The sequence below is a fragment of the Eulemur rufifrons genome, chromosome 15 (genome assembly GCF_041146395.1).
Source record: "Eulemur rufifrons isolate Redbay chromosome 15, OSU_ERuf_1, whole genome shotgun sequence".
NCBI lineage: Eukaryota > Metazoa > Chordata > Mammalia > Primates > Lemuridae > Eulemur > Eulemur rufifrons.
The window spans coordinates 85862894-85888414 of record NC_090997.1 but is presented as its reverse complement, the minus strand read 5'-3'; the positions used below and the strand labels follow the sequence as shown (position 1 = coordinate 85888414).

At 40.1% G+C, this 25521-nt stretch overlaps 1 protein-coding gene across 1 annotated transcript in view; it reads right to left on the bottom strand.

The window, feature by feature from the left end:
* Nucleotides 1–25521, bottom strand: part of ARFGEF3 (ARFGEF family member 3) — a 144796-nt gene that overhangs the window by 67222 nt on the left and 52053 nt on the right. Inside the window, exons 5-8 of the mRNA XM_069488380.1 lie at nt 18814–18882; nt 10856–10978; nt 7251–7293; nt 4967–5045 (exon numbers count right to left, since the gene is read on the bottom strand). Coding sequence (XP_069344481.1) covers nt 4967–5045; nt 7251–7293; nt 10856–10978; nt 18814–18882 — 314 coding nt within the window. The remainder of the gene's footprint in view (nt 1–4966; nt 5046–7250; nt 7294–10855; nt 10979–18813; nt 18883–25521) is intronic.

The following is a 25521-nucleotide window of genomic DNA, read 5'->3' as shown; positions in this document are numbered from 1 at the left end:
GTGTCTTTAATATTTGTCTGACTGTATAGACAAATAAGTGAAATGCACAGGGAAGAAAGTAGCCTAGAAACCAGACAGCTCTTTCAAAACACACGAGGGAAAAAATCTATCTACTTAGGAGGGGTATAAATCACTTTTCCTGGTCTTTCGTTTGAGCATTTCACGGTTGGCAGGTTGAGTGTCTGCTGGTCTCATGCTCTGCTCATCGCTGCACTTCCTCCCAGGCGCACGCTCCGTGGAGAACACTCCTGGGCGTGGACGCGTGGACCAGTGGGCCGTGAAGGCGAAGCAGCCACCCGTCCCAGCGAGGGTACCGTGAGAGTGACCTGGCAGCACATTTCAGACCTCTGGAGTTCTCAGAGTTTTATTTTGAACCATTTTGAATTGCCTCCCTTAGAAACAGATGTGAATTTATTTAGAAAAAGGAGACAGGAAATTAAGTAACTGGGTAAGGAGTAGAATGGAATTAGAACAAGTGCTAGGAACACTTAGGCAGGCCTCATCGATTCCAAGCCCGCTTTGGTATAGATTCCGCTCTGACATTCTGTACTAGGAGGAGAGGGATGCAGGGAGAGGGTGATGGGAGACAGGCGGAGAATAAATGAATATCATTTTAAATCCAATTATCCTTCCAAAAATTCTTGGATTTAAACAGCATCATGTATCTCAACTTACCTAATATAGCACTCTATTAATACCACATCTCCAAGGCACACGAGGGAGTTGTTCGCGTACCTGAATACATTTTCTGAACCTCCTGGGAGACTGAACATACCATGAGTATACACTCCTTCGGAGCTAAAGCTCTGTGAGGTATTTGGGCACTGATTTTGGAAATGGTTGTTTAGGGGAAGTACTGACCATGATGAGGTTTTAAAGGAAAAACCTGTTTAAAAGGTAGAAGAGGCATCAAGTTTGGCTAATAGAAATAAAGGAATTAGGTAGTAAAGTTATAAGAAATGGTAAAGATGTGAAAACTTAACAAGGAGAGTGATCAGAATCACCAGACCAAGAGCAGCCAAGGGTACAGTCTTATCTGACCAGGTGGTTGTAAATGTCTCCCATTGCAGCTGCACTAAGCATACAGCACCCCCAGAAGGCCCCACCCCATCTTAGGGTAGTAGAATCACAAAAGGAAAGACCAAACTCAAACAAAGTAAACAATCTCTAGAGGCAGAATTACAACCAGGGGGATTGCTTGGAGAACTAAGCAAGACTATGAGAATCCTATAAAAATCATTAAGCTCTGTAATAATATGCCTAAGGCCATCTCTGATCCAACATACAATGAGGAATCCTAGAAAAACATGTACGTATCATGAATTATTTTCCCCATTTAAAGCATATTCTCAAGTCATATGGTTAAGAAATGTTTTCTTTTTCAGTGACTGCTTGAAATCTATGACATTTAGTTTCTAGTGCATGTGTGTGCACACATTTGCAATGTATGTTTGTGCGTTGCATTTTTCTAACAATCTACAGTCAAATTTCTGACATAAGAAGCTCTGTGTTCCTAACTGCGTAGTAAACTAGAATTAGCGGCAACAATTCTGCAAGCAAACAAACCAGTTTAGAGCTAATATATATCAAAAATTTACTACATGCTGGGCAACATATAGTTAAACATAACTTCACTAACAGCAGTACTTCCTAGAAGGTGACAAAACTGAATGCTTATAAAATTATAAAGCAAGCACAACCTTGGACTGTCCCAGATAAACCAGGTCATAAGGTTGCCCTACAGATGAGGTGTTCCTGGAGCCGATGTTGGAACCACCCAGGTTTTAAAGAACCATGAACTTGAATCCCAGAATGCCAGGCATTTGTTGGACCTAGTCGAAGACTCTTTTCTGATTAATGAACAACGGTATGTTTTAAACCCATCATTTATGGACCTATAGACCCGTTCTGACTTATCCTGCTTGCAAGGTTTTAATTATTAATTGGTATAATTACCATGAGCCTTCTCCCACCTTTTTAGTACTTAAAAACATCAGGTTTTTCCCTTAGAAAACTATTCAGAAGAAATATTTAGCTAATTTATTTTCCCTCACCTGTGAAGTAATGAACATAGTCTTTATATATTTCAAAGTTCTAGTAGTTTTCATTTTATTCCTGACAATGCTAAGACCTGGGGGTGGGGTGGAGGGTGGAGAACGAGCATCCTTGACCACTGGCAACTACCGAGCTGCTGCCAGGTGGGCGGTGGTGTTCCCTGGTGAACACAAACAAGTTCACAGATGTTAACAGTAGACAAGGACTCGCCATGATTACGATGGATCAAGATGAAAGCCAAACAACAACCGTGCCTGAACAGAGACTTTTCTTTTTTAAATAAGGGTTCCCTACAACCACACAAATGACCAAATGTCCCCCTCCCCTGCAAGTGAGTCCTACTTCCTCTTGAATGACGACTCTAGCTCCCATCTGTTCATCCTGTCTGCTAGATAAAAATTAAAATGCCCAACGCTAGAATTGTCCCTACTTTCTGACAATGCCCAATGCTTGAACAGAACCCTCAGTTCTGCTAACCTACTCCAAAATCACCTATCTCAAGCTCAAATACCATAACAATCCCTTCTAACACCCTTTAACTGGATGCCCCGTGGTTCCCCACAGTGGACCAGCTCCCTCATATGACAAGATAATAAACCTACTCTGTTAACCTCAGGTGCTCTGGGTGATGCTTGGCTGATGAGCCTGGGAACTCTTTTAAGTGAATTTTCTTATTCAATCTTATAAAAATCCTAAAATATTTTATATTACTGACATTATATTCTATATAATATTATGATAATTATCAAATAAATAGCATATTAATTATTTTATACGATACACAAGCTTAGGGGGTGTTCAGATCTTTCTCCAAAGTGCTAGTAAGGGCAGAGCAGGGGTTTTAACCCAGGTAATCCAGCAAAGGATGCAGTTGAGCCAGTAGTGACCAAACGTCACTCTTGATTGGGTCTTAGGAGAAAATATGCCACTCAAAACATATCCCAGTTCGGATGTGACAGCTGCCTTCATTATGATGGAAAGGAACAGGGCAGGGCTGGGGAGGAATAAGCACTAGAAGAAATCAAAACCCTGGTCATGATGAGTAGAGTGAAGACGTAACCTACGGAACACCTTTGAGAGTGAAGGAGGGTGATTATAATTATTACACAACAGGCAGAACCTGGGACTGTCCCAAGCAAGCCATGTGGCACAGGGGCCCTACAGATGGGCTCACTGTAGTTGGTGCTATAGCCCTCAGGTTAGGACAGTGATCTGAGTGCCAGCTCTACTGTTCCAACACTCCACGGTCAGGAAAGGTGGGGACTGGGCAGGGTACAGCAGGAACTGTTTACATCTCGTCTGCTGTTAGACTCATCCTTCCTGAGGGGGGAAAAAATCCCAGACCTGCTGCCTGCCTCGGGTCCAGGATGGGAGAAACTTGAGTTTGGGGGCAGGGGAAAAGTTAAGTGCTATTTCTTTTTGGTTTATTCTACCCATGTATTAAATAGATGGGTAGAATAATTCATTTTATTTTTGTAAAATAAATTTTACTGTGCATATTGAGGGTATACAACATGATGGTATAAGATACATACTTTGTGTGTATAGCAAAATGGTTATGATAGTGAAACAAATTAATATGTCCATCATCTCACATAGTTACCATTCCCCTCCCCCTAGCCCCATGGCAAGAACAGCTGTAATGTACTCATTTAGCCATAATCCTGAATATAATACTCTGTAACTAACTATAGACCTCATGTTGTACATTAGCTCTTTCTACTTGTTCATCCTACACATTTGCTATTTTGTATCCTTTGACCTACATCTCCCCATTTCCTTCCCCCCGGACGCTAGTAACCACTGTTTTATTCCGTTTGACCTTTAAGTGCCTGATATAAAGCTAGTTTAATTTGGTCAAAATATGAAGGTGACCTAGAGGTCCAAGGGGATAAATCAATGTAGAAACTATTTGGCAACAACTTTTAAGAGTAATCCTAAACTTAGCTTAAAAACAATCCTGAGTTTCTGAAAAAACAAAAATGAAAGAATCAACAACAAAACCAAGTTTCTTCAATGTTTCCAGCAAAGCGAGAGACCTCAGTCATGTCTGCAAATAAACTATTTCTCCTAACTCATTCCTGTATTTAAAATCCTACCAAGTATGTTTTCTGCATTATCAAATGTTCTAGTTACCAACAAGTGATGGTTTAATGTGTCTTTCATAATTCGAAGGGCACTTCAGGTTCTTACTGTGTTGTAGAATTTTGCAACTCACTACATATGGAGCCAGTAGAGACATTTCATCCCACCTTGAAAGTCTGTTTTTTGTTTTTGTTTTTTATTTTAATGATCTGGCTTTATTGCAGATATATAAATTGTCTTATTAACTGACTACATGGAGAGTTGGGGCAGCAGACATCACCTAAATGAACTCATATCATTGATAAAGCTGACATGCAAAAATGGAAAACCATGTAAAAGGCAGAACAATAAGCTTTTTCAAAAGATATGTGTGTGAGCTCATAGGCTCAGGGAACACTGAAAGAAATAGAGAAAGATCACACAGTCCAACCTTGTCTTTGACAGAAGAAGAAAATGCAGCACAGTTGGAGAAGAGTCATTCGCAGGCATGCAGCTGGGATCTGCCCGAGTTAGGAACCAGCCCTCACACCAACGAGCTCTTGGCCCAGCGTTCTCCCCACCCAGCTCCATGTTCAAGGGATTAACTCTTCTTTGCAAGGTATTGTTTTCCCATTTTCACATCTGAAAATCATATACTTTAGTAATAGTATTTGATAATTTGAGATTGCCCAAAATTTCAGAATATGTTCCTCAGGAATGACAGGTGAATACCAGTGGAGGGAAACTATTGTCTCTATAATCTTCCATTTTAAGGGATGCTGTAGACAAAAGTTACTTCAGAAATAGACCTTTGGCAAATAAGGGCAGTAACGGTTAAGGCACTTACTTTATGGCGACTTGTAGCTTCTCACACAGGACAGTGAGCACAGAGACAACATCATCACAGAGGGACTCTACTGTGCGTCCTTCAAAACAGAGGTGACAGGCATTAGACATCAGCAGGGGGCACCACAAGCTCCCTGAACAGTCCTTCCCAGCCTCCACTTTAGATGTCTTTTAGGACTGAAAAGATGATTGATTTTCCGATGTGGAGAAGCCCTTAGGCCACCAAAATGATCACAGAAAAGATAAGAATCGAGTATAATTATTCCTTTCTAAAGTAAAACACTCCAAAGATAGTAAAAAAAATAGATTGTTTCTTATAAATAAAATTCACTCACACTTAACAAAAGGAGATCTAGCTAATTAAAAAAAAAAAAACCACAATGGACAACAATTTTCTCAATATTTAGGCCAGTAGGCTACATATGTGTCTCTTATTCTGACCTCTTGAATTTCTGGGTCTTCTGAGCTGATTAAAGTTGTATTCCAGAGGATAAAATAAGGAAGCATGGAAAAAGATGGGCTTCGGAACTAAGAAACCAGAGGAAAAAAAGGGCAAAGTAATTTAGCCACTGTCTTTACCTACTTTCACTATTTGTTCAGTGTCCACAGGACATATGGTCTTTGTTGATTATGGAGTGACAGCCAATGTCAGAAAAATAATTTTTCCCTCCAAAGGTGTTCTAGTTTCCAGAAACTAGAACCAAAACTCACTCCCACAGAAGCACTGCAAGGGGGAAAAGGCTACAATTTGGAACCTGTTCAACTACAAGTCCACAACTTGCTGATTGTGTGAGCTTGGGTAAGTTTCAGTTTTGACAAAATGGGATGAGTAATACCAAATTCACAGAATTGTCAGGCCAAGTTAAATAACAAATAGCATTTGTTTTCTAAAATAAAACTCTGTAAAAACGTATACAAATGTGGCTAAGAATCTGATGATGTATAAATGTATAATGACTGGGAAGACAAGGAAGATGGAGAAAAAATGGCAAGAGTGTAAGAAAGAAAATAAAAGTTAGAGGAAGACAGGATAAAGGGAAGTAAATGGCTGACTCTTAGAATTTAAAGTCTTAAATGCAGGGAAAAATTGAGAAATGATAAGTTACAATGACAAAATATAATATGAAATAAATAAGACTCACAAGTAGTCCTTAAGCTCAATTTTTAGACAAACTTTAAATGAGTCCCTCCATCAATTTTTTCCTAATTTTTAGAGATGCATCCTTGACCAAGAGGACTTTGGTCTCCTTTTTAGTTTATAAAATCATTCTGCATTAAAGTAAAGCTTTTGTGAGAACACAATAGCCAAAAAGAGAGGAAAAGACAGTTGGAAAATCTTGGAGCACATCATTGAGAGCTTCCAAAGCTGAAAAGGAGACCCTCGGCCCACCGCCAAGAACACAGCAGGAGGGAACTAAAACAATACACTCCAAATGCTTTAGAAAATATGACTTAAAGCATTTCTCTCATTTACTCTTTATATCCTAATTGTGTTTAGCTGTTTCTCTCTATTTCATTCCCTCCCCTTTTCATCTTCTCCTCACCCTCAACCTCTTTCCCCTGTCATTAACTGGTAAAAATATAAAAGCAAAGCAGATTTTTCCAATATTTAAAAAATTACTGAATAAATTCTGAAATAAAATCCATATTTCAATTTTTTAATCAGATGATTTGAATTTTTCATATCTCTTTCAGGGGATAATACTACCAAACCTGTTTTTAAAAATTAAATTGCTTGTCAATTATGCATAGACTTCTATAGTTTTTCTTTTCTTGCAGGTCAGAATGAAAGTTCCTTAACTTGATTTTATCTGCTACCTAAACTATGCTGTCTGTAAGATTCCCTGTGAGATTACTCAATTTTCATGTCAAAAAATTAGTATTTGACAAACGTAATTCCGGTGCAATAGCACTGTATTATGCCAGTCAGGTTTCTGCAACCCTCTATCCTACCCAATTATTCTCGCTTTAGCAATTAAATCTGACTTTGTGGGAAATGAAGTAACTAACAAAAGCAGCCTCCAAATGAGAGGTATGTGAAGAGTTAATTTCCCTCACACAGTTGGATCAGGAATAGGTGTGGCTGGCATAAGTGAGTGTAGGAACAGAAGGAAGACAACAGCTGATTAAATAATACCATGTGAGGCAAAGCTAAGCACAACCTCCAAGAGAATGGCAAACTAACCCAAGAGCTCCCCATCATCTTTACACCCCGACGCCAAGTGCATAGTAGGCATTCTCATGCCTGCTTTTCAAACTGAACTAGTAAAAATCAAATCCAATACCTTGATTCCCGAATTCCTGTGGGACATCCGGGTTTTCAATTATCTAGTAAGGGAGACATACACAGACAATTAGGAAATTCAGGCAAGAAAAATCCACTTAGACAATGGCAAATTCTAAGAAACGACACGGCATCCCGAGTGCTCTGGGCTCAGCTTCCTTGCCTGAGCACACCCTCCAGCTCTTGAGAGCATTTCAGTATTCATGGTGTTCACGAGAAAGACTATGATGTCTGGAACTGAGCTTATCAGTTCCAAAAACAATTCATTCGGGAGTCCACAAAATTCCGGACAGTTTAAGCCCTATGGTGTACTTTATGATTCCTGGGTGCTGGGCGGTGACTTGGGGCAATCCCTGCCTAAAGAGGTGAGTTAATTTCGCACAGAGAACAATTTATCACAGGGCCACAGTCTGTGCTGTGCCAGGCGACTAATAAATACAGACTCTCGGCCATGAGAAGGATTAGCCTTCTGGACTTCAACATACAGGTCCAAAGCTGACCCCTGGCTAGAAGCATTGTCTTCCTATTTGGTGGGGGAGCAGATTAACTTCCGACTATTTGACCAGACCAGCTACTCTTGGCTACTGCTGGGGAGATCCAGAAATATCAGGACGGAGACAGAACCTTGAGGGAAGGGAAGGATGTTTACAACTATCAAGACTTATTTCCCATTGCAGGGGTAACTCAGCAACTGCTGAGCCGAGACGAGGAAGGAAGCATTTATTTTTCCTACCTCCTTACACTGAGATAATAAGGCATTTTCATGCCAATTAACTACTAGACCTGTGAATCATCCCATGGTGCCGATTTTTTTTAAGCTTGTTATAAGCCCATATTTCTACTATTTTCTGTTCATTAATTTGCAAGCTCAGCTGCTTCCACAACAATTTCTATGAAATGTTATATCAGTGTCTACCACTCAGCACATGGCCAAACACAAGTTTAGAACAGTATTTTATAGAGTAAACATATCTGAATCATTTTAAGGGTAGGAGAATCCCTGCCCCGCCCCCTCCCCACCCGCCCCACCCCCCCAGCCCCAAACATTTGTATGGGGCAATTTTGCTTTTTGAAGTTAGTAACTTACAATTTAACAATGGCTTTGGTCACCTGAAATAATTCAATAATAAAGCTGGATAATATGTAGGGTTTCTAAGGCTATAAAGTCAAAATTGTAATCTGTCCTGTGGGTGGGGGTGGGATGGGGAAAGATGTTAGGTTGAAGATATATTTCATGCTTATGTTTTTGGCATTCTACATTATTTATTTTCCTTCTGCTATATTTGAACCTTCATAATTCTGAGGTGGCCCATGATGTCTTTCCAGTGATGGGTCATGCTAGAAAATACACACATCTTCCCCGGGTAATGCTCAGTGTCCCCCAGAGGAAGACACAGCCTCCTTAGGGCAAACCTTATCATTCCTATGGACCCCTCCCTTCAATAGCTTTTTTAAAAATACCTAATTCACTAGACATCACAAATGCTGCAAATATTAGTGTCCTAAGAATTGTGTTTTTCTGGGACATGGAATCACATCCAGGGGCTGTATGAGTAATAGAAAGGAAATAACAGGAAACTCTAATTTTCCACCTAATTTGGGATCTTGCCTCCGGTTGGGGTGAATCCAGATGGTCAGTGGTGAGCAGGACCAGAAGGCTGGTAAGCCACCAGACACCCAGGACAGAGGCAGACTGCCCTGCAGTATCATCCAGAACTCTACAACTACCCATTACCACTCTCACAGAAGAGCAATGTGAGCTGGAAGGTTGAGGCATTTGACTTCAAACCTAAAACTTTCCCCACTTAAAATTTTAAAGATTAAATGAACTAATATAATTGGAAGCATTTTGAAACTACAAGTTTCATTTAAATGTCTCATTTTTTTAAGACATTAAGATGTTAATATTATAGCATTTGATCATGTTGCCATTTAGTAAGGATGGACTATGACTGTATATTAATATAAGAATTCTCAGCCAGGCAAGGTGGCTCATGCCTGTAATCCTAGCGCTCTGGGAGGCCGAGGTGGGGGGAATTGCTCAAGGTCAGGAGTTCAAGACTAACCTTGAGCAAGAGTGAGACCCTGTCTCTACTAAAAATAGAAAGAAATTATATAGACAGCTAAAAAAAATATAGATATAAAATTAGCCAGGCATTGTGGCACATGCCTATAGTCCCAGCTACTCAGGAGGGTGAGGCAAGAGGATCACCTGAGCCCAGGAGTCTAAGGTTGCTGTGAGCTAGGCTGACACCACGGCACTCTAGCCCGGGCAACACAGCCAGACTCTGTCTCAAAAAAAACAAAACAAAACAAAAAAAAACCTCAACATCTTAGATTTCCATTAAAAACACTTTTTTCTCTTAATATGTTTTCTACTTATAGATTTTAATTTCTTTCAAACTAATATCCTATACCACCATATTCAAAATCCTTATATAAATGAAATTGTTTTTAATAAGGGTTAAGCTAAAGTAATAAAAATATCTCAAGTTAAAATAATTTTTAATAGAAACTTGGGCCTTGGATATAGCAAACAGAAAAGAAAAAAAAGTCAACATTTATTTTTCAGATTAGTGCTGTTTTTCAACACCGGCTGCCAGAACACACATTAACTGAAACTTGGACTGGGAATAGTTAGACCAGTGAGGGGTTTAGTTCTGGCTCTTTCACTGAGAAGAGCTCATTAATTTTAGATTTCAATTTCATCCCTCTGGGCTTCATCTTCTCATCTGTAAAATGAGGAATAAAAGAATTTGACTAGATAATCTCTAAGGCTCCCCTCAATTTCACAATTTTCTAAAAATGATAAAAATAATTGAAATTAAAAATTACAAATAATTGAAGTAAAAATGAAATCTTAATTTCTGGAAAATTAATTTCTGAGCTATTTCAGACTGCGACTGAGATTTCCTATTTTAAAAAATAACTAATGCCATTTCAGAGCACTCCTTACAGATTTTAAAAAGACTTTAATCTGACTTATTACAGAGGCAGATTTAAAAATACAAAACACCAAGTTTGAAGAGGAATCATCTTCTCATTAACATTCCCAGAAGATAATATATATGTAAGCAGCCAATTACATTTACATTTTTCCCTGAAATGCTCATTTTAGACAGTCTGTTCAAGTTTAGAGCAAAAAGCTCCAGTGGGCTTTGGTGACAAAACAGACAAGTTCAGCTTTACCCTGAAGGCCCGGCAGGTGGGGGTGACCTCCTGCCACAATCTTTTAGGTGACACGGAAACGTATCAAGTCTCAAAGCATATGATGAGTTCTATTTATTTTTCTTAATTTCAAATTTACTTGCAGTATTTGTTAATATATCACATTTTAAATGAAATTTTCAATAGAAGAAGTTTTAAAAAGAAAAGTAAATTTGAAAACGATGACTAAAAAATTAGGGAAACCATAAGGAAAAACTCTCAAAGGTTTTGGGGTGAAACAGGCAAAAATCTAAAGAGCTTCATTTACGCCAATAAATGTTCTAAAACAAGCAAGCCCTTCCTACTGTTTCGGGTAGGAAGCAGCCCCGGCAGGAGGGGCACCAGGGCATGGGACACGTGGACACCTCCAATAATGGGGTGAGGGTGCCGAGGACTCACCGTATTCTCTTGCCTTTGCCGTAACTGTAAAGTCAAGTCACTCAGCATTTGGCTGAGAGTCGCCCGGACAGCAGTGTTTATACTACGCTGGTGACAGCTGCATATGTAGGTCTCAATGCACACCTGGTAAAGAAATAAGACAGCAACACAAATGCTCTGTAGGTATCCGTTTATTACCAACATTCTTTGGAATTAACCAGAGGGGATATCAAATCCCTCTTAAACAGAAAGTCAGCCCGATTTAGGACTGGATAGTAATGAAAATAACTGAACATACTTAAACTCCCTGGAAATTTGTTTTTAAGCATATCAGAAAAATACCACTTTTACAACCTGTTTTTCTGAGCGTCACAGGAGAATGCAAATTTGTGATTTTCAGATGCCAAATAATTCTATCTAGAACAAACTCAGGTGGCTGGATATTAATCAGGAAAAGCTCCCTTCGCAGCAAAATAGAAATTATTAACTCCTGGGTTATGAAGTATGGGTAAAGGGTTAATAAAACCCTTTCTCCTGCTCTATGATTGAGTTTGACCTTAGGTTAACTCTTTAGCTGTGTTGTTCTGGACATTTGATAAGGGTAGAACATCAGCTGTGTTGCTAGGTAGCATGGCTATGGTAACAATGTTTCCTGATTACTAAACTGCATCTGAATTTGGATAACTGTGAATTAATTCTAAATACCTGGTGGGCAGCCACAGGTTTGGGCTTCTCTGGGTGCAGTGATTCTTGCAATTGAGCATGTGCTCTGAAGGAACTCTGCAAGCTCCGCTCATAAAATTCAGAAATATTGGTTTATTTGGGACATGGGGCTCCTAGGCCGAAGGGGACTCTGCATTCACCGAGGTGGCTCTCATCTTGCACCTACACTGTCCTTTGAGAGCCAGAGATTATTCTCTGGACAGTTACAAAGACCCCTATGAAAGATAAATGCCTAACATTTTCCTGCTTCTGTTTCCTGTCCTGTGTCCTGCTAAGTGAATATAACGCCAACTGTGGCCTCTTTGATTCTTGTGAGTCTGAATGTCTAGTTAAGCCTAAAAAGACTCCCTGGTGGCTATTGCTTGGAAAAATCCCAATTTTAAAAAATCCCTCATTTGATAATGATGATGCTAAAAATCATGACTTTTCAGATTTTAGTGTCTCTAATTCTTCTGGAAGCTACAGGGATGGGCAAGACAGTACATGCTTTAAGTTTGCCACTTTTTTTTCTTTTGGTAAGGCATTCCATTTTACAAAGCATATTTAGACACACAAAAACAAAAAGAAGCATTTAATGTACCCAAGTTATTTTTCTAGGAATAGATCCAAGATTATCTAAAATGAAAATACAGTCTTCTCACCTAAATGGCAAATTTAATTTGATGACTGATGAACAAGACATGTGAGAGACTAATAAATGTGAATCTTTGTATATGTTCCTGCCTAAGCTAGGGAGTTTTCTGCATGCCTCGCATTACGTTTTAGTAAAATTAACTAGGTAAAATTAAACATTTTTAAAAGTTTAATCTATCTCCTTTTGAATGCTTAATATTTTAAAGGAGCATGTGAAACTTAAACTGTACTGGTAAAAAAAAAAATAAACAAAGACAATCTTCTCAATCTAGGAAAAAACCCCTAAGCCTGTATGTGAAAGTTGGCCTCGATTAATTCATTTCATAGTTTCAAAATAAAAGCAAGTTACAAAATATTTATTTTTCATAAAATTATTTAGGGCATGTGAATTTTAAATTCATTTGCTCAAGTGATCATGGATTATAATGGATTTGAAGATAAAATAATTTATGCATACTTAGAAAAAAGTTGTTTTAATCCTGAAAGGCTTCTACTTTTGCATATGATAAAATAGTTTAAAAACCTTCAAAATACATCTAAATGAGTACAGTGTTTCACTTCGATGAAACCAAATTCTGCATCATGTAGACACACTAGTACCACTTGTACCTTTTAATTTCACAGTTTTCTTTAAATCTTACATTTTCCCAAGAAACCATTATAATTGCTGATCTCTAAGCACTGACATTATAAATATAAGGGGGAATTTTAAGTCTTAAAAGCATTAATGATGAAAGAGTAGCTATTTTGAGAACTGAACTACACACTTAATATAAACTCTCTTGAATACCGAGAGCCATCACTATGCAACCTTCCTTAAAAATTACATCAGTCACTTTAGACTCATGAAAGAAAGCATACAAGGAGTTGGATTTTACATAACACAGTGCTGTAAACAGACAACTATACCTTTTTGAGTTTTAACATTTAATTGTTAGTACAGATATATAACATTGAATGCAATATTGCAAGAGGCATTTTATTAAGGGAAAAGGTGAGGATGTTTACTCAGGAAAAAAAAAAATATCAATCTAAGAAGCCCATTCTGTTCAAGTTGGGAGTATAAATACTGAGTATGACAAAAGGATATCCGGTTAAATATGACATTGCCATGCATTTGATAATATCGCTACCTTTAGGTACTCAGAAAGAAATGCTTTATCAGCTCTCCTGACGTCTTCTAGAAAAAGTTTCTTAAACCTGTTGTAATAATAACAATAAATTGGTAGCCTAGTAAGAGTCACAGAACCAGAATTTCCATTTTAAACCTGACTACTGTATTCAAGACCAATGACTTTTCACTACGTGAATGTTTTTCTTCTTCTACCTGGACCTTGGGGCAGTACTAAAATGAACACATTGAATCAGAGAAGCCAAGAGAATGCCAAGCCCAAAGGCAGGCTGAGTTTCTGGGAAAGGGCTCATCAGTTTCTTCTTTTAGTCTCCCCAATATTTGTTCTACCTCCTCATGCCCTTTGCTTTCATAATGCAGAACTGACACCTGGAAAGCCTAGTCCCGCACGTCTGCCAGACACTTGAAGGGCCAAGTCAAGCACCTTGTGACAAGCCGCAGGGCTCTGATCACAGGGAACATACAAAGACCCAGGGCAGTGAGGAGACTTAGAATGGACATTTTGATCATTTCATGCATTTGTGGACAACCAGCTTTACAACATGCTAAATACAACTGAGAGCAAAAACACAAATGGTTAAAGAAGCAAAATAAATCCCAAAAGTAGAAGGAAAAACAACAAGAAAACGCAAGTCTGCAGGCCATACACAGGCAATAAAAGTTTCACATCATTGAGGAAGTAGGCTGATAAATAACAGTACTAGGTTAAACCCAAGATAGAATCACCAAATTACTAAATATGAAGCAGCACAGTAGAACATAGCAGATATTCAATATATATTGGCCAAAGGGATCACAAATTTTAAAGAAGATGCCAGCACAGAAATTTGCTTAGCTTTATAAAATACTTATGACCTTCACTTTGTTAAAACTGTGCATTTCACTTTTTCTTTACAGTCTGAATGGGGTTATTGGCACAGCTTTGTTAAAATACTGTGTAATACTGAGTAATAAGTTCTATAAAGAGAAGAGCTAGTATATTTATAATTGGAAAAATTTTATGGAGATGCAAAATAATGTATGGTGATAAAAATAGAAAGAAGCAGAGATTAAGCTACAAAAAAGCAGGAAAAAATGCCTTCTGTACAGAGAAGGCTATAAATGCTTATTGATCACATTAGAACCAGAGAAAATTTTGGTTATCACCGTGACTCTAAAACTCTATGATGAATCACGGTAACAAATGAGTTACCAGGGCTGTTTCCTAGTCTTTCCTTCCTAAGACAGGTGAACAGCTGTAACAGGTGGGTATGTGACAGAACACACCTCATGATATGGGTCCTGCTGATGCAAACACACACACACACAGAGTGAACTGAAGTTTTATTATTCCTGGTAAATATGTGTATAAGTTAGTTTGATCACCTTCTCGGATAGTGAAGTTTGCTGCTTTTCCTTTTGGGTCTCACCTCAAAAGGAAATTTTATAAGGTGCCAGGCACACATGGGAAACTCTGACTGTGACCTTCCTCTTCCTCCTCCATGTTCTGCTTGGCCCAAGCTGGCAGATTAAAATGGCTTAAGACACCTTAACCCATCAATTCCTTCGGCTTGGTCTACAGAAGATCTACTGAGACCCAGCCTCTGCCCTGTGAACCTGTTTAAAATGAGGTAGAGAGATCTCACATTGCTGTGTGTCTTTTAACATGAAGTAAGTTCTTCAAGAGACATGCAAGAGAGAGGTTTAAGGAAGAAGTGGAAATTTCTTGCGAAAGCAGCACTAGCTTGCTCAGCCCATCCACCAGTAAGCAGTTAAAGAACAGACACCTCAGAGGAGTCAAACCAGAACCAATAAAGAGACTGGCACGTGGAGAAGAAAAGAAAGGGTTTCAGGAAGGAAAAGAGAAGCTCCTTAGAATGGGATTTCCTTACTCTAATGGTATCAACTAGTTTGAGGTAGTGGTCCTGCTCCCTTGGCTAGTTTTCTTGCCAGGAGGTGGGGCAACTCCTCCCAGTCTTACAGAGAACAAAACATAGTAAGGTGCTTCCAAAAATAAGTAGATCAGGGAATCTGTGTACTTTTCTTCTGGATTATGGCTGGAGACTACCTGCTTGTTAACATGCTGAGGTTTGTCTCAGAAATAATGCTATCACATCAGAGTCAAAAAACTATCACTGAACATTTTAAGAGTTATAAATCAGCCCAATTGAAAAAATATTTTAGTGACAACTAGAACTATTAAATCATAATCATTGGTGGCAGGTCTTAAAGCTTCCATGTTTTTTTTTAAGCTCCACTGGGTAACGAGCAGAACTATTACTAAGCTCCAGATCCTCTGATGGTAATATAAAGCTCAGAAAAGATAAACAATTAATCTGTAAAGATATCAATGAAAGTGGCATATACCTAATGGCCACTTGACTCTAGGGTCACAAAAAACGTGAAATGCATCAATACTTCAGCTTCATATGTAAAAACACCACATAGCAATTATCTAACTAAATGCTTCAGCGAGGGTCCAAGGGAGTAAGACTCCTAAGAATTTCAGTTTGGTGCCAATATTATTTATGACAAGAGTCTACAAACATTTTCTAAGACTGAGTCAAGAAGCAATATAACAGAGTGGTTAACAGCACATGTTTGAAATATAAAAAGTCTGGATTTGAATATGGAGCTGTAGAAACTTAGGCAAGCAAATTAACCTTTGCTTGGGGTTCTCTATGGAGCTGTGATAGAGAAAATACACACACATATATATATGTATATATATAGGGACTCAATGAATTGTGGCTATTATTATTACATTAACCAGTGTTTTAGAATGGAGGGATGGATGGGTGGAAGGAGTGAAAAAAAGAGGTCTCTGAAAGTATGAATCTTAGAGAAAAAAAAAATACCAGTGGTCTCTGAGACAGATTTTGCTTGAACCTGATAGCATGCTACAGGATTGAAGAATGGAAGTTTCCATGAATCAGTAAGATCAAACCAGTAAATACGCATTTATAAACTAGGCTTTCTGCCTTTGAGAAATCCCATAGAGGAGCCTTCAGCAAGCAATAAAATATGTCCTAAATCTTTCCAATGAAATGACATCATTAACCACCTTCAAATTGGCTTCAGAGAGCTTCTGGCTATAGCTGCACCTTTTCCTTTACCCTAGACCTTGGCAGTATCTACTCCTGCAGCTTTTTCCTACGTTAAGGTTACTTTCTTCAGAAAACTCAATGTATCTGCTAATCTGGGCATAATATTAAGGGAAATCTTGGGCTCAGCTTTCAATCAGTGAAGAGGATTATGTATCCATATGGAGTTCTGGCAATGACTGACCATGAAATTGTACAGAAAACACTTGTTGGATATTTGATAACAGTCCATTTTTAAATCAGGTAATATTTCTTATTCTTCTCCTATCACAGAGGATGCTGTTCTAAAAAGACTTTCATTATTGTAGTTTAATTAAGCAAGTTAAAGTTAGACACACAAACGAAGGCTGCCTTCTTATTTGCATTTTGCGAGCTTAATGATCCTTTTATAGTTTCTGCAGTACCATGGGGAAATAGCCTCATTTTTCATACTTAAGTACACATCCCATTTCCTGATCAACAGGTTTCAGGGTAAACATTATTCTTGAGTAGTAAGTCAATGTATATAAGAGTAAGAAACAACAACTAGATTCTTTCCTAACATTTCCACAGGAGTTTTAAATGGTTTCTTTTAAGGTGCTTTTATAAGTTTTTGTAATGATTTCAGAAATGGCAATGGCAAACATTTAACATTTACTACATAGCTGAATGTGCACTAAAAGCTTTTTACATGAATTGTATTTTTCTTGTCTAACTGGCACAACCACCCTATGAGACAGGAACTACTTATCATTTCTTTCAGAGAGCAAACATGAGGCGCAGAGAGGTATCCAAGGCAACACCACTGGGAGGTGGTAGAGCCAGGATTTTCTCCAGTGTGACTTCAGAGCCCATTCTTTGCACCACCAAGCTCAAATGCCTTTATCTTTATATCGTTCTTTGGCTAAGATTTTTTTCTTTCTTGTGTTTTTCCTTTTCTGGTTTCGGAAGAGGCCACCATCTTTTGATATTGCATCCTATCTGGACAGGGCTGCTGAGTCTCTATTCTGGCTTCCAGATACTCTCAGTGAACACCATTCACTTGTGCCGACCTTGGCGGTGTGTGCCTGCTGATCAGGAATTACATCTTGAATCATTCTGACTCTCATTTGATAACTGGCTCCTGTGAGGATGATACTGGCAACCTACCCCTCCTCTCCAGGGGTAGCGTGGCGCCCCCTGGCAGGCCTCCCCTCCTGAGGGCCCTGGGACTCTCTGTCCCCCTGCCCCGGCTCCATCAGCAGGGGCAGCGGCTTAGCAGTAACCCTCTGCACTTCCCCTCTCTTCCTCAGATGGGCTACCTGGTCTCTTCTAAGCCATTCCTGATTCATGCTATTTTCAGAAACTACACTGTCCTTTGAAAAGTGAACTTGCAAAAAATAAGGGCACTCACAGATATTTCTTAAAATTTGATTAAAAACAAATACTGATAACTATTCTATTACTTGTATAGGGTACAACACATAAATGAGTTAAACAAAAGTGTTCTTTATATCAATACCTATGTAAAAAGTAATTTACATTGTAGTGAGAGGTCAGCTGATCAGCTGCTTGTTTTTCTTTTGATAGACACATACATTTTCTACATGCTCAAAAATAATTTTCTCTTAATTTTCACTCTTTAATACCACACAATTCCATTAAAGGCACATGTATCTGCTAATATACATACTACCCATGAGTGCTGATAATTAGACCCTTTCTCCATAATTTCAAAATTCAGAAAATCATTGCCTCTTTGTGGTCTGAATGTATACTCTTATCAGAATATACAAGTCCTGAAGATATTTTTTTCAAGAAATGGAAGGAAAATTATTCTAAGCATATTAAAGTTCAGCTTTGAAATGATGATGTTTCTAAAAGCCAAAGGCATATGCCAGACATTCAGAAGCCAAGTTTTCTGTTGGCCATATTCTCGGGAGTGCTGGAAGGCATGTGTTACTCTAGGCCGCAATACGATTGACAAGAGAAGGCTTTTCAATGATGCTACAAAATGTATTCGTCAGGGTTTAGGAGATGGGGATGGGATTGAATCAATAAACATCTCCCTAAATCTCATCCACGGTCTCTTAAAAACTATTTTTTAAAATCAAATGCTTTTCAGTTAATCTTAGGAAAAAGAGACTGAAAACACAATATGCCTGGTTAGAGCAGAGTAGGAGAACTGGTGCAGTTATTTCTACGGTTAAGGACTTGAGTTCAGCAAACACAAGCATGCAGGGCCCTACGACAGACGGCATCATATTAATAACTAAGGGCGGTGGGCCACATAGCATGCTTCCCACGGATCAATTCCTTAGTGGAAATTCCCCACGGTCGTAATCAGGGAAGGGCTCACCCCACTTCTGGGGCTCAGGTCCACCCCGATATGTACCCAGTTAGAGGTAAGGCAGCTGTGAGCAGGAAACACAAACACAGGCAGCACTCACCTCCGCGATTTTCAGCACAGCGCTCCCATTCAGGTCAAATGTCGGGGTGTAGGTGACACACAGTAAAACCTTCAACAAATCGGAGGTGAGAGATGAAGGAAGAGATACAGGGTTAAAAACTGAGATATAAAATTTTGTTTTACATGCCATTTGTGTAGCCCTGTTTTTACGATTCCTTTGCTGTTTGCTTTATCTCATGTTTCTTTCTGTCCCACCACTGCTCCCTAATTTGTGGCCAAACCCTAATAAAATAGAGAATATACTTTAAAAAGCAAAGGCTGCTAACCTCTCCCCATGGAAAGGACCACTGGAGGACTGGCCAGAAACAGCATTCCTCAACAACTCCAGGAAATCTGTCCAAGAATAAGAAAAACCTAAAAATCATTTCTTGCTAGTACTAATTCAAAAAATGGCCAGGCTCAATGCCTTCACATGAATTATCTATGTTGATATTTTACATAAGTATTGTTATTATTGTCCCTGTTTTAGTGATAAGAAAATGAAAATTTGGAATGATTAAGTATGTTGCCTAAGGTCACACAGCTTTAGCTGTGGAGCTGAGATGTGAACTCAGGTAATCTGCTCAATCACCAGGCAAAACTGTGTCCACCTCTTCCTAGACTCAAATGTCACCGTAACTTTCTGTTCCTAACCCCTTCCCAAATCCGCATGGGATCAGACATTCTTTTATGGCATTTTCCCCTTCCATCTCGCAATTTTCCCCAGAATGCTACACAGGGTTTACTGATTCCCCAAGACATACAGATAATGGGCCAGTGACATTTGCAACATCTTTAAGAACCATTAAAAATTTCATTTTCAACTTGTAGAGCCATTAGGGAACAGATCAATAAAAGCCCATGACATTTTAAGAATTGCTTCTAATTTTGTAGATAAGAGGCCAGACTTTCCCCCCTCTTCACTTGGCTTCTGACTTTTCTTGCTGCAGAAAACAGACACAAAAGTGCTGGCGTTCGCTCCTTGATCTCAAACCCAGCGGCATGCCCTGCCTGCAGCATGGCCTGCCAGTGGCACCCTTCTGAGGACTTTTCTCATCTGTCTAATTCGTGAGAGAGCAGTGAAGCGTGGCAATTTACCTAATACAGGATAGACACCTAATCAGCACGCCAAAGAGTACAACTGTCTGATGCGACAAGAAATCTCTCCCCAGTCTCTTAGTGAGCTGGGCCAGCCCTAGGAACAGTTGCTCCTTTGGAGAAAGCAAACATCTGTGTAATTTAAGGGGGATAAAAAGATATCTTTGCCAGTTTTAGTCTCAAGGCTAGATATTAATTGTGGGTATGCTCCTCAGCCTCTTCATTCACAAGGAGACTTACATTCAAGAGTCAACTCCAGTGCTGTGGTGGGAAAGGGATTGCGGAATCAACTGTCTGCCCTCTGACCTCATAAGAAATGGCCTGCTTTTGGTTTCACGACAGTCTTTGGGAGTTGGGATTAGGCAGGCAGGGAGGGATGAAAGCTGAGGACAGCAGGTTCCCAGGACCCAGTGTGGGCTTGGAGGGAGGCTGCATCTTCTCTGCTTCTGTAAGTACATGGTGGTGGCCCCTTTGCCTGCAACCCCCATCCCTGGCTTCCCCTATGTGTGTTCCTCTTGTGGCTTATTTGATTGGCTTCTTTCAGGCCTCATCTTTCAGGACTCAACTCAAATGTCACCCCCTCAGAGAGCCCTTCCCTGACTGCCCTCTCTCAAATGGTCTCTATCACATCTCCCTGTTGCACCGACTTCAGAGCACGCAGCCGTCTCATGAACTACTTGTTTATGTACTTATTTGTAATCTTCCCATTAGACTATCCCATCCACTGTGCCTCTGAAAGACCCCCAGGGGCATTCTCATATGATGCTTTCTTTAATTTTTTGCTACATCGCACGGCTTCCCTTTCTTGAGTGTTTTTTTCCCCCATCATGTTTCATGGCAGGGGGAATGGCTGGTGGAGGTGGTGGTGGTGGTCAGTGGAGGCCACTTGGTCCATTTGGGCTTTTGATTTTTTAAGTATTGACAGTAAAGACTAGCAACTGGTAACACTTTGCAATATGAAAATAATGATGGCAAATATTTGTCTCCGCTGGTTAATTATTGATATTACTTATAGGGCTGACGATGCACTTTCTGCCTTCCATCACTCTATGCACTCACACAAGGTGCACAAGGGTAGGTCTAGAAAGAACTGCTCAGAAACCCGAACCAGTTGTTTGTAACAAGAGCTGCTTTTCGGCTGCAGAGACTGGAGGCAGGAGGAAGTGTCTATGTGACGGCTTTGTGAGGGCACTGGGTTGGCAGTATTTATTTGGTACTTGAGATTCTCAGGGGAACACAGGAAGCCTGGCTCCCTGTGTCACAGGGAAGCCCAGTATATGCAGAGGCAGAGGGAGGCTTCCCCACAACAGCCCACAGGAAGCTGAGGACCCCTGCACCCAGGCCCCCAGCCAATGCTGAGCGTGTTCAAAAAATGTTTGTAGAGAGGCTTTCCACACCTAATGTCTGGCCACCAATATTCAAAGACTCACTGAGCTATAAAAAAAAAACCCTAAAAACAACAGGAAATAATGAAAGGAAAGTGAAGCACATTACTGAAGCCAGCTCCTTAAGCTCATGCTGTTTGCTGTACAGAAAGAACAACAAATTTTCATTCCAGGGCTGATGGGGGGCTGATGTGCTGCCTGGGACTCACAAGATATATGATGGGCATAGCGTCTAGCCAGGATGACACAGCAGATACAAATGACTTATCACAAATGATAATTGGAGAAGCTGTTAATGTTCCCAATGCCTAGCATGCATTAATTCACTGGATTAAAACACAGACTGGGTGTAGGAAACTTAGGGCAACAGCAAATTAATTTAAGGCATCTGACTTCCATTGCATAACAGGAGGGCAAAAAGTCTAGATTATATATTCTGAGCACATGGGCCCCAAGGAAAACAGGGGCACCTAAATATTGAGGGCAATTTTATTAAAAATGTTTTTACAGGGTCATTAAAGCACTTTGACCAAATCACCACTGAGCAGCAAAAGCTTGAGTGACAGGCCGCATCTTGCAATCAAGCTTGCTGGCGCTGCCTCCCCGAAAGAGCTCAGAGGGAATAGGGAGCACAGGGGCAAGCCTGCCACGGAAAGGGAAAATTCATTACAGTGCCTAACAAAAGTCCCAAATCATTTTTTGAAAAACCCAATAATTGAATAGCCATTATATGCAAGAAGTAAGCCCTCAATTTAATATACGTAGAGAAACCCTGGGTTAAAAAAATATTAGAATTAGACTGGAAAGGAGAAAGTGAAGCTGACTTTTTGCAAGAATTGAGCACAAGTGATGAGAATCTAGAAAACGTGGTCACGTGAGGCACAGCGAAGGACAGAGGTGGACGAATAAAGAACGATGAGGCACACGAGATCACAGGTGTGCTCTTCTGACCGGGAACATCCTGGATTACTCCTCTCCCAAAGGCATGTCGTGGTCACGATCGGCGTTTCCCCATTAAACACACCCTGCCCTGCGACCCTGCTTAGGGCAGAGCAGGGGCTGTGACATCAGGGCCACAAGTGTGACTGTGGCTTGTGATTCAGTGTTTAACTGCGGTGTGACTTTGTCTATGTCCTCTAGCCCCTTATCTTTAAAATTCCCATCCCACCTGACAAGGATATTTAGAGGAACAAATAAATTAATGTTTTTACAAATAGTGCACATGGTGCGTATCTCTAGGTTGTCTTCTCACAGAGTTTAAACGAGTCTCATTTGATGTAGCTCATGGTAGCTCTTCCGACATAAATGATTAGGCTCATTCTAAGTAAAACGTAAATTAGAAAAATCAGACGGGCCGGGCGCGGTGGCTCACGCCTGTAATCCTAGCACTCTGGGAGGCCGAGGTGGGCGGATCGTTTGAGCTCAGGAGTTCGAGACCAGCCTGAGCAAGAGTGAGACCCCACCTCTACTAAAAATACAAAGAAATTATATGGACAGCTAAAAATATATATAGAAAAAATTAGCCGGGCATGGTGGCGCATGCCTGTAGTCCCAGCTACTCGGGAGGCTGAGACAGGAGGATCGCTTGAGCTCAGGAGTTTGAGGTTGCTGTGAGCTAGGCTGACGCCACGGCACTCACTCTAGCCTGGGCAACAGAGTGAGACTCTGTCTCAAAAAAAAAAAAAAGAAAAAAAAGAAAAATCAGACGATCTACACTGACAAGTACAAATCTTTTGGAGTTTGCACTTCCGTATTTATCTCTGCCCAAGTGCTCATCTTCCTGACCCAGCCCCACTTTCTTCCTTGTGTTCTCCTTTGAGGTCCTCATTCACTTCAAGTCATTGTTCACTAAGGTTCTAATTGCTGTGGGATCACAAATATAAAGACAGCACAATCTTTGCCATCAAAAGAGACCTCACCATCTATGGGAGGAACGGATGCCTGCACAACCACACTTCAGGGCGACTGTGACAAGCACTGCTGCAATTGCGAGGTATACAGTCATTTTGAAGCCTGGACGACAGAAGAACTTTGGAGAAGACAGACTTTGCAGAGGAGAGGACACGTGAACAAAGCACTGACACTGGAGAGAAAAGGGAGGAAAAGATGTACCAAGCAAGGGAAATGTCACGAGCAAAGCCATGGGAGTGTGAAAGTAAAGAGGCCAAAGACGATGCTAGAAAAGGTTGGCTGGAACCTTACTGCCCGTCAATTTAAGTGCCCTGTGTTAAGTGTTTTGCACATAGTATCTTAGGGTTGCTCGGGCCAATAAATCATGACCAAAACTAGATATGCTAGGGCAAATCGGAAGTCAGAGAGATAAAGCAGATACTTAATGAGATGTAGATAAAGTTAGAGACAGATCTGAGTCGTTCCAGTGGCAACAAATTGGCTGGGGTGCATTTGGGGAAAGGACGCAGGGAATTCCCAAAGTAGAAGGCAACAGTCACCCACATTTGAAACCTGGGTGTCATCCTACCACTGCTCCTCCCACCAACCCCTACTGTTCTAGTCAACCTGGCTGAAATCTCTCATGTCCCACCATTCCTATACATTTTACAAAGCTTTATATTAGATATTAATAAAGTAACAGGCTTTGGAGAACAAAGATATAACTTGTTCAAATGCTAAAGAATGGGCAGAAAAGTCAAAAGGCTTATTCCTATAGCATTTATTAGGAGCAGTTTTGATGTACTACTTACATCTGTGGCCCCCTCCATACACACACACCCCCACTAGATGTATAAGCTTCTTAGCACTAGGTCAGCCTTTTTTGATGCCCACCATGTGTATAGCACCTTGCTGGATCCTGGGAGCTGTGGGGAGTGCTGGCCCATGTTCATTCCCTCCTATGAACTGTCCCCATGAATGATCAGCCTCACAGTTTCAGTGGGACTGTGCATCTGTGTGCGTAGCCATTACTGCAAAATGTGTAGACAGTGTGGTAAAATGGCCCTGGTGCTACAGAAGAAAACTGTTCCAGGAATCTGAATGTTGGATCCAGGTAGAGTGATTGGTGAAAGGCAGTTTTTGCAACCATATAATGCAATACTGGAGTTTGAGGTGATCTGGTTAGGGCAGTTATAATTTGGTATTCAGGATGTCTAGCAATCTGACAGTACCTTACTCTGGACAGGGGAAAAACTGTCTTTACTAACCAGAGAGTATATCCCAAAAGACTCATGGAATGTTCCCCCACCTGAAATTTCCTGTTACGCTCTGCTGAGAACCTATTTTTTTTTACTCACCATCATAAATAGTAACTTGTATAGGATTTATGAGTGGAAGAGCTCATTTCTATCAAAGTTCCAACAGAGTCCTCGGCAGGCCCATTTCCAGGGGAGTCAGGAGTGAAGAAATGATTCCCAAATTAGATTGCAACTACCTATCTACTTTACTTCTACCTGTGTGCTGCATTATTCAGGTCCCTATTCATTCATTCAACAAATATTTATTCAGGAGTTACTAGGGGTCAGATCCAGTGCTAGGTGTTGGGCATGCAGTAGTGAACAAATAGACAATCCCTGATCTTGCAGAAGTAACATCTGGTATGAAGATAGTCACAAAATAAGGAATTGCAATAAGTGGCGATGAACATTCCGACTGGGAAACTGTACTGCACTCTGGGAGGCCTGTCAGGGTCTAACACACAATACACAAGTTGTAATGCTGTATTCATCCTTTCATGGAACTCTAAATTCAACATGTTGTGACACATATAATTAATAAGTTAAACCCAGGGAAGAAGACAAAGGTATCACTGAAAAGTGAGCTGATTTGGAGGAGTCAACCGACTCCTAAGGCACATGGAAGACATGAGGGCATATTGAATGAACAAAGAATATTTTTTTCCTCTTTCTTAAACTAATCTTAATTAACACACAAGTACTTCTTGGGGTGACTGTGGTTTCATTTTTCAAAATACCAGATGTTATTTATAAATCACACCAAACAAAATAAACTACTAGAGGTGAAGAAAGCACAGCCCACAGGAGGCCTTGCATTCGTCTCTCCCGGTGCGTGGAAGAAATCCTTAACGCCAGGCACATTTCAAACCCCAGCTCTGGCTCTGGCTGAGAATTTAGCTTTGTTACTTTACACACATCTCCTTCTGGCCTCTCATGTATATTGGCTTGAAACTTCATAAAATTAAAAGTCGTTGCATAATTCCTTCTCTTTAGAAACATTCCAGTTCTTTTTTTAGTCTGTCGAATTCAGTAACAAGG